Here is a 17,527-nt window from a genome sequence, read left to right on the forward strand (position 1 = left end):
TTCAGCAGGCCTGTGACCCATGACCGTTTGGCTGAAATGTTTAATTCGCCGAATTACGTGTGACCTATTACCCGATTAGGAAATCTGGCACACCGCAGGCAGGGAAAATTTGAAATCTTACCCAATTGGGACACTTTGGGACCAAAAAAAATTTGCTGTAACCTGTGACCCGCTGAAATATTTTGGCCAAAAAATCTGATGTGACCGTGACCAGCCTAATTGAATGAAATGGGTCAGCTATAGTGTCAAATTTCAATTCCGAGTCTTAGGCAAAAAAAGGTCTTGGAGGTTTTGAAAAGTCCAAATTATTCATTCCTTTTTTCAATAATTATTCATTTGTATAGGAACCCTGGATAGAGCCCTGGCTTGTCAGGGTCCCCCTGGCTTGTCAGGGTCCCCCTGGCTTGTCAGGGTCCCCCTGGCACATCTTACCTGATAACTGGCAGTTAACTGTGGGCTACACAGGTCACCATGTCACAAGCTAGGTCTCAAGGGGATCACCAGTGCGGGCGGTAATGCACCCGATGGAGGCAGTGATACGATCACCAGAACCGCAATCGGACCGGAATCGTGATCGGAATCGGCGGGTTGAAGGGGAGCGTCCTTTGACCTGGATGGCTTATTATCAGAGACTCAGAGATGAGAGAGATACACTTTTTCAGTCTTTTAAACAAGAGCAAAAGGGAGTTATTTCAGAATCAGTTTCTATTTCAACAGAATAGGTTTTTTTTTTTTTTTTTTTTTGTAAAAACCTATGTTGACATGAGTAGAATAAATTCCTCTTGATGTGGAAAAAAAGAAAGATTCTCTGTGATGCTATGATATTTCTTCTCTGTAAAAAGATATATTCCACTGTTCACATTAAATTCATATATTACCACTAGTAATGGGAAATGAAAGTTTGGTTTGGTATTGGCTCTGTAGCTGTTGAACTGGCACATAGCAAGTTTGGTTGAAAGCTGTTGAATTATTTAAATGTCACGGTGCCTAAATTAGTCACATAGAAAACTGCAGAAAGATACCAGTATGGCTGTTTAGTGCAAAGTGATGCTCAAAATCAATATTAATCCCCAAATAATATCTTATTTAGAATCATACCCATCTGTCAAAGTACTCAGCTGCTCAGACTTCCAAAAAAGGCAAAGCTGACATCAGTAATGGAGTTACAAGAGTCCAACTAACTAAACATATTGATTCAAACATCCAGACATATTGATAGAGGTTATATAATGCTGGCACACACGGCCAAATGTTGAACCTTGGGGCTAAAAACCAGTCTTAGAGCTGAAAATCGCCTTCTTCGGCAATTCAACACATCGCGCCGGTTTAGGTATAAACCAGTTTTCGAATGCTTCTTAAATTGCAAACAGAATATAATGTCCCTAGTACCTGCACCCTCCCTGAGAGCAGGGTAACCGTGACCAGGTAGGTAGTGAACAAAATGTATTTGAACAAGGGTACTCAGGCAGGCAGGCCCAGCAGAGACCATTTACATATAGGGAAAGGCTTCTCGAGGAACTTGAAACCAGCGTCCATCATGAGCAGTTGAAACTTTGAATCTGGATAATAACACATTCTAATATCGTGTTTGTCGTCGTGGTGCTACACAATATACAAGATTGATAGTTAAGCGGGTATACAGTAGCGCGCAGTGCTAGAGGATTATTTTGTAGAAAGCTAAGCAGTAATCGTGGTGAATGCAATGCAGGTCATGAAAGCTAGAGGATATCGTCGTTATACGCGTTCCTTGGGCAATTCAGGCGGCACGTGTCCGTCCTGTTCGAGCTTGAAGCTGCTGCCCGCGCTGCCGCTTTGGCGCTCGACATCGTAGCCATCGTCGTCGTCTTCCTCATCGAGCTCCAGGGGTATTCCGCTCGTCATCGTCAGCGAACCGTCGTGGCTGCGCATCCGCGAGTGGCGGCGGGTCTCCCCGTCCAGGTGCGCGGCAGGCGGGACGATGAACTGCGAGTATATGTCGGGCGAGTATATGTTCGGGTTGGCGGAGAAGCGGATCGGGTTGGCGTTGGGGGACAGAACGGAGGCGTCGTGGATGATGTCGGTCACCCATTGATTCTTGGTGTTGCTGAACCGGCGGACGGCAGTGTTGGCGTCGTTCTCAGCGCGTAGGTTGAGGATTCTAAACCATTGAGTTGCAGAAATAATGACAGCAGACCACACACAGACGACAGCAAAGCACGCTCGAAATCTGGATGCTGGCGGGGGCATTGATAGCCTGGATCATCTCGTTGCCCTGGCTAGACGGCGCGGTCAGCGGGAAAGGGACCAGGAAACGCAAGGAACAAACATGAAAAAGATCACGTTCAGCCTGTTGACACCTGTCAGCTGTGGTGTTGCATCGGAGGACAGAGACATACAGATTGAATACGGAGATGGCGACAAAGTAGAAGAGCCCGTCGCGGACCATGCGCTTCATGAGCGAGTTGGTGGGCCCCTCGCGATTCTGTTCGAATAGGCGGTAGACCGTCAGCGCCGTCATGATGAAGTCGCATGTCCTGGAAGCACCGTCAGCTGCGGACAGAATGGAAGACGGTGGACTTACATCGGCGCGGCGTAGAAGGCGATAATGAACTTGGGGCCGGCGATCGAAGGCTTGCCGGTGACTGCACGACAAGTCAGTCAGGCCGAGAACGGGTCGGGGAGTGCTGACCCATGCATGGTCCCGGCCATTGTGGCAGACGGTTATCTAAAGTAACGGGTTTTAGTCACAGACAGAGACTGGTGCGGGGAAACGCACAGTCGAATGCGAGGATGGGGACCGCAATCATGACCCCGAGAAAGCCGACGAGCATTGTAATAAGGAAGGCGGCCATGTGGCGGTCGCAAGCATAGAGAGCGTAAACGCTGAGGCGATGAGAAATTGGCTGGCCAACATATGGAAGAGCTCACCGAATGGCGAGGACTACAAGTCATATTTAAGAAGAGCAGAGCCAAAAGAAATCGAAATGCTCACCCGCTTCGACGGAGAGATCGATAAGGACGGCAATACCAGGGAGAATGCGGACATAGCGCGCGCAGGCACTGGACGGACATATCAGTTGGTGACTGGAAAGGGAAGAAAGCCACGCACTTCTCGCTCCACCCAGCAAAGAACCCTTCAGAACAGACAATTCAAACGCTATTTCCGACTGCAAGAAAAGCACGCACAAACGTCGGTTACTGAAGCTGTATCAGAGGAAGTGCTGCATACTATGGAGTGGACGCACCAATTAGCACCATGAAGGTATAGTATCGGACCATGCAGTAGAGAAACTTGATTGGGGTCCATGATTTGGATTTCCAGATGTACTTGCGCTAGACGAAGATGTCGGTTGGTGGTTTTGCTCGACGCATCATGGGATACAACGCACCTCTTGTGGTAGACAGGACAGCCAGTCCCAAATCAGAATTGACGTCGTGCCTGCAAAAGAATCGCCGGTCAGGCCCAAAGGAAAAAACGACTTCGGCGGGACGAACACGCGATGTAAATCTGGGAGCGGCGTCATCGATGTCGGGGATAGGCAACGTCCGTACTTACCTGCGCTGCGTTAACCACACTTTCAAACTGGGTTTCAGACGCAGACATGGCTGCTGGTCGGGAGGAAAGGGGGGACGAACGGTGGGGGCAAAAAGCGTGGCGCGTGGGCACATTCTTGCTTTTATGCCACCACGAGTCTTCCAGCGATGGGATAGGCTCATGACTGGCAGGACAAGATAGATTCGCCGTCGCATTCGGAGCTGCAATTCTTCCTTGCCCCGGCTGGGATCGGCAAGCAAAGTGTCGTGGGAAAGCGTTACGGTAACGCTTCGAGACCGCATGATCGCCTCGTTCATTCTGACTGCCATTCCGGCTTTCATTGCCCACAACTTCGAAGATGGTGGTCCCTTCGCAAATGTGCGGTCGTGTGTCTTTCCGTTCTCCAAGATACACAGTTGCTCATCGCTATTTTTCAGCACTCGAGGGAGGATAGCAATCCACTTTGCTCTTAAGTTCTCGCGAGGTCTTCGCAATCCGCTCAATATGAGCTCGGTAGTACGGACCGCTGCCCTGGTGCCACCCCCTGCGGCCGTTCTCGTGTCAAAGTGCCAATCATAGTCCCACCAAAGTCCCACCCTGCCTCATTCGAGCCATCGCAATAGCTGTCCTTGAGCTGTCCAAATGCCTCGTATACCTCGGCAACCACAACATTATTCGCGCTTGCACTTATTGGGAACAAGGACTATCGGGCGCAAATCCGTCCGAGCATCTCCACATCGGATGACAGGGCCCTTCTGGAGGAGTATTTTGAGGGAGCAGTCGGACTTGCGAAGCTTCGAGTAAACCCCCCGCATCTCACCCCACTCTTTCGCCACACAACTCCCAGCTATAATATGCCGGAAATTTACCCTGGAGAAGTCGCGTACATCACTGGTGCTGCCTCAGGTAAGTCCTATTGTCGCTGTCGCGTGTCACGATCTCGACGGGGCTGGACACGACGATAGGAATCGGCAAGGCACTAGCGCTGCGCCTGGTCGGACAAGGGTCAGTCGCCTTCTTCTTTCCACCTGCTTGTCTCAACGTCCATTTTCCAGTGGACGGGTAGTCATAGCTGATGTTAATGGCGAAGCTGGTGCTAAATTCGCGACGGAATTGAACGAGAAGGCAGGCAGCGTGTGAGTGGCGACTTCTTTGCACGGCGCCTGCAACGAAATTAGCTGACGTTACTTCATTTTGGCAGGGTTTCCATCTCCGTCAAGGCGGACACCACAGTATGGGAGGAGCAACTCGCAGGGTTCCAGCTTGCAGTCGAGACGTTCAAGCGGATTGACTATGGTGCGTGCATGCTCCACTCTTCCCAATTCCTTTATTGTCGTTCTGTATCATTCTACTGAGTCATAACTCCACACAGTGTTCGCTAACGCGGGTGTGGCTGAGCGTCCATGGCTCCCGCCATTTGACCCGGCGGCCGCTGCCTCGCGTCCTCTCACAAAACCCAATCTCTCCACGGCCGACATCAATCTGACAGGCCAGCTTTACACCGCGGCCTTGGCGTTGCAGACCTTCGAACGGCAAGAGCCCAGCGAGCAATCTGGGTTCAGAGGGAAGCTCATCATGACTGCGTCCGTTTTTGGCTTCTTCCCTACACGCGCAATGCCCATGTATGCTGCGTCCAAGGCCGGAATTGTCCATTTTATGCGTTCAGCTGCCGAGTATTACGCCGATAAAAATATTACTGTCAATGCCAGTGCGTCGTTTTTCGGTTCTCTTCCCATGCACGGAGCGCTGACCGCTATCTTAGTTGCGCCTAACCTGATTGGTGCGTTTCCTGCCTGCATTTAGCCTGCCGTGGGTCTCAAAGACACCGAACAGATACGGGAATCGCGCCAGACGTGCTCTTCGTGCCCTTCCGCGAGCAGAATCTGCTCTCGGACATCCAGCTGGTCTTGGACCAGTTTCAGGTATTTCCCTCGTCATCTATCGCGTCACTAGAGCTGAGAGAAGCACACAGAAACTGCTCGGAAATAGCACTTTGAACGGCCAAGCGCTCTCGATAAGCCAGGCTAACGTGTGGGCCCACCCTCCCGACACATACAAGCTCGCTGAGAACCTGCCGGCGTGCGACCTGATCAGCGTAGAGATTTTTAAACTATTTGGAGATAAGACGAAGTAGAGAAGTGGTGTACAGATAGCGCGCGCGCTGAGAATGGACTGGGATATGAAAAATCGAACAGACTCTGAGATCTGAGCAGCTCTTATTGCCGCCCGTTCCCGGTTTTCGCGGTTCTGCACTCATTTCCGCATCAGGAAACACGGATTCGGCTATGGAACTGCCAGCCAAGATATGTATGGCCTCATAGCTATTATAGCACTACCGTAGACGTCTTCTGAAACTCCATAGCATTCTGTAGCGCTATAGACATCAGTATCAAAGATATGAATACTTGTGTAGTATTTACTGCTGGCTATCACCAGCTACCATAGTGCTACCAATATCACTAGCAAGAGTATGAATGACTATGAATCCATTGCTACTACCAGTTCACAATACTAGTTCCTCATATGAAAAATAAGAAGTTTGTGTGTAAAAAGTTGAAGAACAGTGAGCATATATTTACTACTAATATCATACATAGCTGAGAAGATTAGTTAACACACAACATAGCTGAGCAGACTAGTCAAGATACCAGTAGGAGGTATGTGACAAAATGGTCAGAGCATCAAGTCAGTTCCAGACCACACTATAGTTACTGAGAAAGCAGCTATTACATTCTCTACTTGGTCTAGTTGATTTGCTCTGCTTTACTCTGTTGTCTTTTGTTGATTCTCAACAAGGTCCTCGGTTCAAGTCCCACACTTGCCATTAGGTCATTAACAATAATAATAATAATAATACTGATAATTGAAAAGTGTCCCTTCCCTGATCTTCTGTGCCTTCTCGGTTGGCCAGTAAGTGGGGCAGGGGCAGTAATATTTGTCTCTTATTGCAGTGCATTTAGGCTGATATATAAGAATATGTGAGGGCTATGGCACTGCTATGGGGGATCTACGATAGCACTGGCATATGCTCCCATAGCACTCTGTAGCGCTATATATCAGGCAACTTGTCTACAGAGCTATGAGTGCTATAGATGCTTCTGTAGCGCTACCATGGCAGTTGCTGTGTTTCCTGATGCGTCGAGGCTGCAAGATGCTTTGATTATCTGATGATGATACGATAACTGACTCAAGCATCCCATTCAACGGTAATTACCACCAAACATTGGCATTGAGCCTGAGGTTCCACTGTCACCTGTGCGAGTTCTCGATTACAAGCCGCCCATTTGCTTTTGTGAGGGGCAGTGCTCCTTCCAACGCGTCGCGGCAAGCCGCATGCTGGACATCCCGCGCCAATGGATGCTCGATATACCCCTGCGCCTGCTTGACACCGATTTGAGTGGTCCAGCGCACAGTTTTCAGTTTTGGATGCGCCGAAAATACATCATCGAAAGCGGCCATGAGTGTGGAGTCCCAAGACCACTGGATTGCAGTGGGCTGGCTTGCAGGGTCTTCGACCTGCTTATGCCAGTCGAGGCTGTCGTCGATGCGAATGCCGGGGTCACGGTCCTCACTAAAAACGTGTAGAAGAAACGAGATCTCGGAAAGGCTGGGGGAGGCAGCGACAGGAAAGATGTTGGCCAGTGATTGATTGAGGACCCAACCAGGGTACCAGGTGAGTTGGGTGGTATCGGTGTCAACGTGAACGGTGCGAAGACGCGGCCAGCAATTGGGCAGTGTATATTTGCCGTCAAGTTTCCCTAAATCTGTGCCTACGGTCCAATTTTTAGAGTATTAATCATCACAGAATTGCCGCCTACCGTACTGAAACTCCAGACTTTCAATTGTCGGGGATGTTTGCTTGTACAGCTCCTCTATTGGCGCGTAGTCGTCATAAATGGTCCAAGTGGTGATGGCACGAATAAGCGGGAGGTAGATGCGAAGTCGGGTAAGCAGGAACATCTTTGCAATGCTCGCCTGCCGGGTAATGTCCAGCCTAATACTGGTGTTTGCGGGTAAAGCTTGAAGGTCGGAGTCTTCGGCCCTATCCTGTGCTCGGTAGTCCCATATACAGGAGTAGAGACGAAGATTGGCGGTGGCCGTCGCAGCGAGGATGATCAAATCCACAGGAAGGTGCTCTATCTGGCAGAGCTCGACAAGTTGGTATGGATTCAGAGAGCTACTAGTAAGAGTTTGAGGACGCCGCAAGAGTAAGAGCGACAGTATTGCTTGGGAGACCGCACCCGGTAGGCGGCTCCAATTCGTCCAATCTGTGGACCCAACAGACACCCGCCGCAAACTTGAAGAGGCGAGCGAAGACAGGAAGTTAGTTGATTCGGATTGGGGCGGGACGTCAGAACGCCATGGAGTACAAATGTTGATGTCCAACTCAATGATGTATTGTAAGAGGTGAGGGGTGTCCTTGAAGCGTTCGGCAGCGCGGGTCCAGGATGAGGTGTCAGCCGAAAGTACCAAGTAGCGATTCAAGCGTTTCTGGCAAGGATGGACAAATACCCGGGCGGAGAGACAGCAGCTTGTCAATGTGCTGTTGTCAACGATATAGTCGATAGTTTGGTCAAGCACTTCGAGAGGAAGGTGGACCATGAGAGATTGAGAAAGGCAAGGATCTCCTATGATCCCTTCTTTTGATCCTGACGACCACCACCATTCGCCTCCACCACTGGCATATTACTTGCCCTGATCCCTTAAGCCTACACAAATGTAATAGGCACGTCGCTGCACGGAGATGGACGTTGGAGGCAGAGAGCATCCTTTCGGCGTTTCGAAATGTGGCGGTATACCGCCATAATCCATCTTGCACCGCCCCCAGACTCTATTCCAGCCCATCTGCGGCTTACAGCAAAAATAGCTTTTTTCACTCTGCTCCCAGCAGCACGCATCTTAGCCTGGCTGTTGACACTTGGGGTCGAAAGCTCGAGGTGCGTCTTGGTCCTACTATACTGTATGTGCCTCCCGCTTGACCTGCACCAATTGCCAGTCAGCCATTCTCTCCAACCTGGCTCTCCTGTAGATTTCCATGGCAGGCATTACTCCCCCCAAAGCACCTACGTTGGCAACGGAGATGAATGGGGACCGGTGGAATTGGGGGCCAGAACGTATCATGATGTGCTTTTCAGGTGTGTGTTTTATTTCCCGTGGGTCGCAGCATTGTTGCTGACCTTGGCAGGCTCTAGCAAGTCAGCCGAATTGTGTCCAGCCCTCATATGGGTCCCAGCGCCAGAGGCGATACCTCTCATTCAAAACTGGAATCATCCCCGCCACGTCTGGACGGTCTGGCCAAGACAGTGCTTTATGGCCTGCGAGTTTTATACCCTCGTAGCCAGCCGCGAGCGTAGTAGTCCGATAAACGTCCTTCCGCCTCTTGTCTACTTCCCTTCCTGACGGGAAAGCGATTGAGACTCTCGCTGCCAGCCGATATATACGAACAACTTATGAAGATGGTGCGACAGCGCTTCGGCGGTGAAAAGGGGAGAAGGTCCGAGTCTGGTGCGTTATCTTCGGTCCCTGTTTACACAAATCAAATTGGCTTCACGGCTTTCAGGACAAGCCTTTTTGGAACGGAACGACAGGACAAACGCTCAAGTTTCATTGGGCTTCACTATTCAAAGGTTACACAACCTGGGACAACTCTTCTGCATCCACCATCTCCTTCCTCGCCGCATCTCTTGGCTGTATGTCCAGCGAATGAAACAACAATGTCGTTTGGGTCTAAGTATGTACATATCTGCTTAGTGTTACTTCTTTTCGCATATTCTCGGGCCGCTCTCGGCTTTTATATCGTTCCTTTCGAAGTAGCCATATTGCTGCCATATGTCCTTCATTTCAACCTACCCAGAACATAAGTTTTTGGTTCCACATGAAAAATCTGTGGCGGCAATCACAGTGCTGAGTCATCGACACTTTTTTCTTCTCTTCGCCGACAAATCATTCACCAATGACAATGCATCCGCTTCTCAAGCTGTCTTCTCTTGGAGGACTACCCCCTCTCACGAAGGAACGTGTCAACTTCTGACTAGAAGCCCAACTTGAAAAATTTGCAGAGACTAGCTCATTCTGCCACCCGCGGGACCTTGCGCGATTTTAACGCTTTTATGGACCACGTAATCACTCCTACCTTCCCCGAGAAACATCTCCCGCGACTCAGCTGTGTTGCCTACATCATTCTGGACCCATCAACAATCTCCAAATTTCTCCTGCAGGTCGACGATTTGGACCGTGAGGCGAACAGCAATGCGCTGGCCATTGCGCATGATACGATAGCACGCGCAATGCGAACCATTACCTTGGCTGGACTGTTGGCGAATCCCACGGTCGGCCCCGACGAGCGCGCCCCAATAGCGGTCCTCCAGGAGCTGTGGCCACGTATTTGGGAGTGGATATGTTTTCACGACAACTTTCGTGACCATGACATCTTTGACTTCGGGAAGCCCGCTGTGGCGATGTACCATGCGCACGTCTGCATGATCCATACACTCGTCCGGCACTCAGCCTTGAAGGCTCAACTTTACGCAACTCCGGGACTGTGGGAGTTACTTGGTCGTGCCTGGGCGATTTTCGTCGAGACGAGGGAGTACAACGGTCAGGGAATTATACAGCTGGCCGAAATCATTCTTTGGCACTCTTCAAGCATTGCCGAGTCGGTCTTGGACGATTCGCGTGTCGTCAATGACCTCGTTGCTGGAGTCGGCGGATTACAAGAGCTTGCCCGCATTTGCGTGAAGAGTCTCGACACGACTTTCCCACACGACCCATCCCTACAGTTACCTCTCACTCCACTAGCACAGGCCACGGCCTCGACCGTGCTCACTTTACTGAAATGCCACCCTCTTCATGAAAGCACGGTCTTCCATAAAACATTGAGCGAGCTTGGAGCTGTCGCGCCACTCGTTCGTGTTCTTCTCCGTGTGCTACACGAGTACCCGGTCCCTCGGACCCGCGTCAACGAACGAGGGATCATTTTCGCGACTTTCTCCGCTCTGTTCCGTGCTGTTTTAGCTATAAACGAGAGCGATCCGGTCCCTGGTTATCTTGAGGCGCTGAAGGCAGGCCTGCTCCCCGCGAGCCACAACTTTTACAGTGGCATCGAGCCAGAGGAACATGTTGCACATCTGCCGGCTCTCCTGTTCAGCACCCACATTATGACTTCGCCCCTCATTCTCGAGGAATTGAGCAAATGGGATCTCAAAAAAGTCGAAGACACCTCCGGTTTCGTCGATCCCGCCCTGGCGGAGGCGTGGCGCAACGTTTATACTCTGATTGAGTCACGATTGACTACGTTTTCCGCCCACAATGTGATGCGAGGGTCTGTCCGTCGAGGATGTTCCAATCCGAGAGTACGCTACTTACTTCTTTTTGTGATGACGGTAACACTAACCGAGATACTCTCTAGTGCGAAGAACTCCATCCGCGGGAGGTCATGAAGTGGTGCACGCTCTGCCACTTGACGCAATACTGCTCGAAGGATTGTCAACGTGAAGATTGGCATGCCCGACACACCATATACTGTGATGCGCCGGTTTTTGACGACATTGATCCCGGACGAATCTGTATGTTTTTATTCCCCTTCTGCCCAAGAACCCGAACTAATGGTCGACGCAGATAGACGCCGGCGTTCATTCATGCGGTCGTTGTTGAATGAAGAGTACACCAAACATGAGGAAGACATTGCGCGCCAGCTACTCCAGTTCTTCATCGTACACCGAGAACATGCGACCCCATATGTTTTATTCAGCTACACGGAAGTCAACACGCCGAACTGCGAGGTGACTGTTGGTGCCATCACACAACACAAGTCGCTGGTCTCCACATATCGCGAGGACATGGACCGCGCAATGTGCAGTGATGGGCGGTATCACCTCCACTTCCTTACGCTACCTGGGCGCCCAGACGCTCCCGACCGCTGGATGTTCTACCCGTTTCATTCGGTTGTAGGGGTGCTTGAGCCGGGGCTGCGGCGGCTTGCGGAGCGGGTGAAGCAGGAGAACACTAGCACTGGAGCGGAAGTGGACACCGAGGGTTATGCGGAGGAAATACGTCGTTTGTTGGAGCAAGAGCGTGGGGAGGGCGGCTTGCAAACCCACTAAAATACAATTCGTAACCATCACTAAAACTTCATGTCAGCATACTTATAGCTTTTGAAGCAGCTTGATAGAGCTAGATCCTTCTGAGTCATACCATTGTATTTATTATCTAAATGTTACACTACTGTTAGTTGACTGAATTTCTACCATGAACAAAAACAAGCAGGGATTAATAGGTATTTTAACAAGGCTCATTGGGTTACTGTACTATTTAGACCTTAAGTCCAGTGGTTCTTACACATTACACACTGAGCTTACCAGGTTATAAGTTCAGATGGTCATCTTACACTTCACATTACGGATTTCCGGAGAGTCCTTGGTTTGAGTTTGTTAGCAGAGTCACTGGAATTGAATGTGGATAAACTTGCTACTGGGATACTACCAGAGCAAACTTTGCTGTAGCAAGTACTGTATGATATCAAACAAACCTGTACTCTTTGCACTTGTGGGAGTGAAACATGTGGAATATAAGTGATGCTGAATACAGAAACAACTCCAGAAACAAGCAACATACAGAAATTATAGTTGATCTGTTTGGGCTCCATTACTCTTATATTAAGCAGATGTCGTGTGAATGTATGCACATGTTTGGCATCAGTTTTAGCAATTTATTTACTCCACATTTCCACTTTTGGGACCACTGCTGTTGAAACCCTAATTTGGTAAGAAAAGCTGTAAAGTCTAATTGGGACATAAAGCTGTAAAATCAAGATTTTACATCAAGTACCATAAACAAGTCCAATCTAAGGCTATTTGTGATGTTGTTCTTGGCTGTAATATCAGTATAGAGGGCATGTAGACCTTGATATTTCATAAACTCATGAATAAAATTGGCATATTCAGTCTGCAAAAAATTGTGAAACAATATTTGAAGCTGGGGCGTAGCCCCAGCCTGTCTAGTGGAAAATGTATCCATGCTGCAACCCATAACTGTAGGCAAGGGTACGGAATATAAGAGCAACATGAGGATGACAACTTGGACAAAGTTGGATAAGAAGTCTGGGTATAGGTGTGGTTGTGGTAATGATGGGATCAATGATGGTGATGATGGTGGATAGTATGGAGAATGTATTGGTGGTGGTGGTGTTGAACTTGAGTTGGGCAGAGAGGAAGGAGGTGTTGATATAAGGAGAGCAGACTAGGTTGGTCCCTCCATGTATTTCCGTAGCTTTTATTCACGCTTTGGATCCTCCCCTGCTAGGCTTTCGTCGGAGTCTCCAGGGTTGCCCTTACAGCTGTTCAATCCACAGAGGGCAATGTTCCATGAAGGTAGATGCATCTGAGCATAGTGGAGTCTTCATCTAATCACATAGACTACAGGTTCAGTATATTCAAGAAAGTCTTTATCCCTGACTCTGTAAAACAGAGAAGGGTTCTGTTGGTTGATAAGTACAATTGGTCTGCCAAAGTATTCAAGTCATTTTGATTGCAATATCATTCCCTTGAGAATTTCTTTGGATCACCAGAACATTCTCTTGATCATTTTTAAAGTTCTCATCAGTGTAAGGGAAACCCCGGAGGCCCGAGATCAGGGTCTAGCAGGGGAGGATCCAAAGAGAAGAAACTCTAAGGGTCCGCCTGCTAGGGAGCTGACTATAGCTTGTCCGTAGCTGCCGCTGTCGGGCACAGAAGGCTTGGGCGGCGTCGCAGGCAAGGTCCCAGGGCGACCGTTGGGAGGGCGTTGACAGATCGGTGATTGTGCGGGCGAGATGGAGGGTCGGACCGGAGTCAGAACCGGAATCGGACCGGAATCGGAGACGTCTCTGGGGGGCCAAAAGGGAGGTTCCCCTGACAATCATGTGTGTGTATTTTGAGCGGAGGGTATGTAGGTATGCGACTCAGACCACACACTCTCTTCAGAAGGGATAGTGGGAATATTCCATATTCTATATATGCCAGTGAAATTGCAGAATAGCCCACCAATCATGATTAGCTCTCCCCCTGAGCTACATTATTCTGCACTGGTCCAAGGGAAAATGAATGTGATTGCATTATTTATTAGCATATGTTACAGTACTTGAAATTCAAGTACTGTATCAATATTAATTGTACTTGAATCATACTACTTATTCCCTCTCTTGTTACATTCAGAGCAAATTCAGAGTTGGGGACTGCTGCTTGCTGGTACTAACACTCTTTATATGTTGTCCCAATATATTGTTTGTTGCTAAGTCCAAGGTCTGAGATCGCTTATCTAATCATTATCTAATCATTATCTAATCATTATCTAATCATTATCTTATCATGTTATTGTCATCAGAGAGGTGAGCTGAATTGAACCCAGCTTAGGACTGCAATTCACTATCCTAAGGGTAGTTCTCCTCACAGCCATATTATAATGCTGGAAACTAAGGTTGAAAATGCCAAAGGTTTGTTTAGGCATGTTATATCTTGTGCATCTTTTGGACACTCTGAGGTTATCCTTGGAGTGCAACAGGGTTTTTATGTGATGAAGGGATCTGAGCATTTCCCTTCAAACAGTTAAGGGCTCGTTCGGCAATGAGAAACCAGCCCGGTTTCTCGCGCGTCAAACGAGAAACACGGTTTCTCGTGGTTTCTCGGCCGGCCGGGTCACAGTAGTCACACATGTCACCGTAGTCACATCTGCAAAATTCTTTCGCTCTGCGCTTGTGCGACATCTTGCTGGCCAAATGCCCAAACCCAAAGAAGAGGGGCAGCCGAAGAAAACCTGCCATTACTCTGATGATGACCTCATCAAGATGATGGAGGAAGTGGTCCGCCGAAAGAGCTCTCTCGGTGATCCTGCGGGGCTGACAATGACGGCTGCCAACGAGATTGCGGCACTACTTTTAAATCCGCCACAGAAGGGACTTCCCGAAGACTGGTAGCTCTGTGAGGAATCAGTTCAACAAGGTGGGGGGCTTGCTTTGGTGACCAATGTGCTGCTAATTGCTGGTATACTAGCAAAAAGGCCTTTGGACCGAAGTCGCAAAGATCTGTGCCAACTTGGGCTTTGGGGCATGGAGCCATGAGTACGGAGCTAATATCCTGCCTGACCAGGCGGCCGTTTGGAAGGACTGGGTCGCAAAAAACCCGAAGTCAAAGCCGTTTCGCAATAAAGGCTTTCTGCTCTATAAGTACTTTGACGAAATCCTTCCGCTGGTTACTGCTGCTTCTCGTGGGCAAACCGTCTATCGTCCGAGGTCGGGGCTTGGTATGTCAACCAATACTACAGGTTTGTGATTGCTACTTTTACGATCTGGCCTGACACCTGCCTTGTAGCTTCAATTGACCTGGACAGCGACAGTGACATAGGCAGCGGAAGCCCAGTCGATAAAACACCGGGTAGCCCAACCGTCTGGGCTATTGAAGGGTCCGACCAGCCACTTCCCCCTGATGATGACAACGACAATACCCAGGACGATAACTTACTTCCGACTCCATCACAAATACGCACACGTAAACGCGGCCCATCGGAGACACCTCTTCCGTCAAGCCAAGCTTCCCGCAAGGCACGAGCAGCACCACCTGTCCATACCCATCGAAAGCATCTTCTGGTCGGATTAACAAAGAAGAGCGTTTCAAGGTTCTCGATACTCATATCAGCAATACGACAGAACTTCTCCGGTCGGTACTCCAGCCATTAGCGTTGCCAGCTGCGGCAGCACCTTCTTCCCCTCCTCCACTTCCTCCTCTGCCTCCTCCCAACACTCCAGCCCGTCTCCAAAGTGCAGTTAAGTACATACATCAGGTGGAGAGTGTATGGCTCCCAAATCGACTTGCGATGCGGTTTACGGATCTTTTGGAGAGCAACCGTGATCTGGTTGCATCATATATGGGCTTGTGGGGGACCCAACCGGCTGATGTTGTTTACCGGCGAGAATGGATTTTACGCAAACTTGGGGTTATGGAATATATTCCAGAAGGTTATGATCTTTCACTTGATTCTCTACTACCATTCACTTTTGATTCTCCTATGGATAACTTCGCATTCAGATTTGATAACAGGCTCTGATTCTAGATATTGTTCTCTAGGTAGTTCTGATACTGGATCCACATAGCATTTGCAATTGAATCTCGACGATCTTCTGCAAAGTCTTGTTCAGCTGCTGGAATAACGACCGAGGAAGCTAGGCCATTGTTTGTCTTGGCTTCATGACGTGGTATAGGGTCCCAAGCTTCATCGTCGACATCAAACCCTATCTCGTTGGCCTCGACAGGATCATAACGAAGAACCAAATTGTGGATTGCAATCAATGCAGTTGGAACACAAGCTTGGACTTCCATTGAATACTTCAATGGATGACACAGACAGGCCCAACGCTTTTTGAGCACTCCAAAAATTCGTTCGACAATATTTCGGGCTTGTGCATGGCGAAGATTAAAAAGCTCTTGTGCATTTGCAGGACTATAGAAAAAAAAATTGTTAGGTTTCTATTTTAAATAAAAATAAAATAAAAAACCATACGCAACATCAGCACGTCCCCATTCCTTCAAATGATATCGCACCCCACAATATGGAACCAAAAGAACCCGGCAATTTGGAAAGCCTGCATCAGCAAGAAAGAATTTACCATCAGGAATGATAAAATCTTCCATACGAGACTGGGCAAACATAGTTGCGTCTGCAGCGGAGCCATCATATCCGGTAACTGCATACTGGAATCGCATATCAAATGAACAGCAACAGAGAATGTTCTGTGAGACCTGTCCTTTCCGGTCACGATGGAACTGACGCTGCTCCTTTGATGGCCATGAAGGAATATGACTTCCATCAATGGCACCAAGGGCATTGTCAAAGAAAGGGGAGAATTTGGGATTGGTGGAGAACATAGAAGGGAGAGGTGTTGTTGCCGTCGGTAGATGAACGTAGCGGTTATAGAATTCCGGTCCCGAAAAAGCTGTCAGAATTCCACGAAAATAACTAATTGAATATCAGAAGAAGCAAAATATAGAGATGTCAGTGTTCATACAGGCTGATGGTCTCATTTGACCGTTGGAATCGTTCCCCGATATGGCGGACTGACAGCCCCGTAACACATGAGTACAAGAAAATTGCGAGTTTCTCTTCAAGGGATACGTGACGTGATGCAGAGTAGCCAAGCCAATGAAGCTCAGCAATCAGTATGTTGAATATATGGCGCCGCACGCCCAGCTCGGAGAGAATACGGTCTGGATGAGCGCTATTATATAACTCATCTACCCATGCTTGACCAGACAGAGCTGATGTATGGTATGGAATAGGCTCTGCACGTAGTGTATCTTGAACTAGCAAGGAGAGATACAGCAAGAGCTGCAGGAGGTGGGCTGCGAGGAGGGCAGCAAGTGCCTGTGCTCGTCTTGGGTCAGGAAGAACCATGATTAGTGTGACAGATGAGATCGTGCCCGATCTATCAATGCCAAGTAATTTGCAAGTCTCAGTTCTTGTTAAAATTCTACACTAGAAGGTTTACAGGCTATCTAGAACTCAGGGAGGGCGAGATTAAGAGCCAGCGCCCAAAAAGGAAGTCACGCCGAGCTTGCCTCGGCGCAGCGTGACAGCGAGAAACCACGAGAAACCGTGTTTCTCGTTTGACGCACGAGAAACCGGGCTGGTTTCTCGTTGCCGAACGAGCCCTAATCTGCATGCAGACCCTCTCAGAGCTGTTCGGACCCTCCAACCATCAACACGGATCTTTACCCATTTGGACTTTTGCTTTTTTACTTATATCCTTTAGGCATTCACCTTGTTTCCTCTGCCTTGTGTATGTCTTCTCGTTCCCCTTACTTACTATGCCTTATGTCTACCACTTAGTATAAGTACTCGTACTCTACACTCCTGTACTTCAGTTTTGTTATTAACATTTCTTACCTCGCTCTCTGCTCTCATCTCACTCCTCCCTGCGTTCTAAGCCTTATCACCTTTGGCTTATCTGAATGTATTCACAGGAGCTCACATATTTGTTCAGACTTG

The 17,527-nt window shown here is 48.9% G+C and overlaps 4 protein-coding genes across 4 annotated transcripts; 2 read left to right on the plus strand and 2 right to left on the minus strand.

The window, feature by feature from the left end:
- Positions 1-1,734: 1,734 nt before the first annotated feature.
- Positions 1,735-3,583, minus strand: MIND_00979300 (uncharacterized protein; the record flags this gene model as incomplete). Its single annotated transcript, XM_037366403.1, has 15 exons — positions 1,735-2,137; positions 2,181-2,255; positions 2,306-2,326; positions 2,376-2,513; positions 2,561-2,621; positions 2,669-2,704; positions 2,756-2,862; positions 2,908-2,920; positions 2,972-3,039; positions 3,089-3,113; positions 3,166-3,177; positions 3,225-3,312; positions 3,369-3,418; positions 3,475-3,487; positions 3,536-3,583. The coding sequence occupies 15 exons, from the start codon at positions 3,581-3,583 to the stop codon at positions 1,735-1,737; spliced, it is 1,158 nt and encodes a 385-aa protein (XP_037217815.1).
- A 231-nt stretch (positions 3,584-3,814) lies between these two features.
- On the plus strand, positions 3,815-5,648 carry MIND_00979400 (NAD(P)-binding protein; the record flags this gene model as incomplete). The annotated part of the gene is made up of 10 exons (XM_037366404.1): positions 3,815-3,900; positions 3,952-4,030; positions 4,138-4,420; positions 4,480-4,519; positions 4,570-4,650; positions 4,716-4,810; positions 4,887-5,222; positions 5,277-5,294; positions 5,348-5,436; positions 5,487-5,648. The coding sequence occupies 10 exons, from the start codon at positions 3,815-3,817 to the stop codon at positions 5,646-5,648; spliced, it is 1,269 nt and encodes a 422-aa protein (XP_037217816.1).
- A 1,115-nt stretch (positions 5,649-6,763) lies between these two features.
- On the minus strand, positions 6,764-8,116 carry MIND_00979500 (uncharacterized protein; the record flags this gene model as incomplete). Its single annotated transcript, XM_037366405.1, has 2 exons — positions 6,764-7,284; positions 7,333-8,116. 2 exons carry the CDS (start codon positions 8,114-8,116, stop codon positions 6,764-6,766), a joined length of 1,305 nt encoding a protein of 434 aa, XP_037217817.1.
- Positions 8,117-9,624: 1,508 nt separating this feature from the next.
- On the plus strand, positions 9,625-11,616 carry MIND_00979600 (MYND-type domain-containing protein; the record flags this gene model as incomplete). The annotated part of the gene is made up of 3 exons (XM_037366406.1): positions 9,625-10,866; positions 10,923-11,079; positions 11,132-11,616. 3 exons carry the CDS (start codon positions 9,625-9,627, stop codon positions 11,614-11,616), a joined length of 1,884 nt encoding a protein of 627 aa, XP_037217818.1.
- Between the last annotated feature and the right edge of the window lie 5,911 nt (positions 11,617-17,527).

The sequence above is a fragment of the Mycena indigotica genome, assembly GCF_014461135.1.
Source record: "Mycena indigotica strain 171206Taipei chromosome Unknown Mind.scaff0008, whole genome shotgun sequence".
NCBI lineage: Eukaryota > Fungi > Basidiomycota > Agaricomycetes > Agaricales > Mycenaceae > Mycena > Mycena indigotica.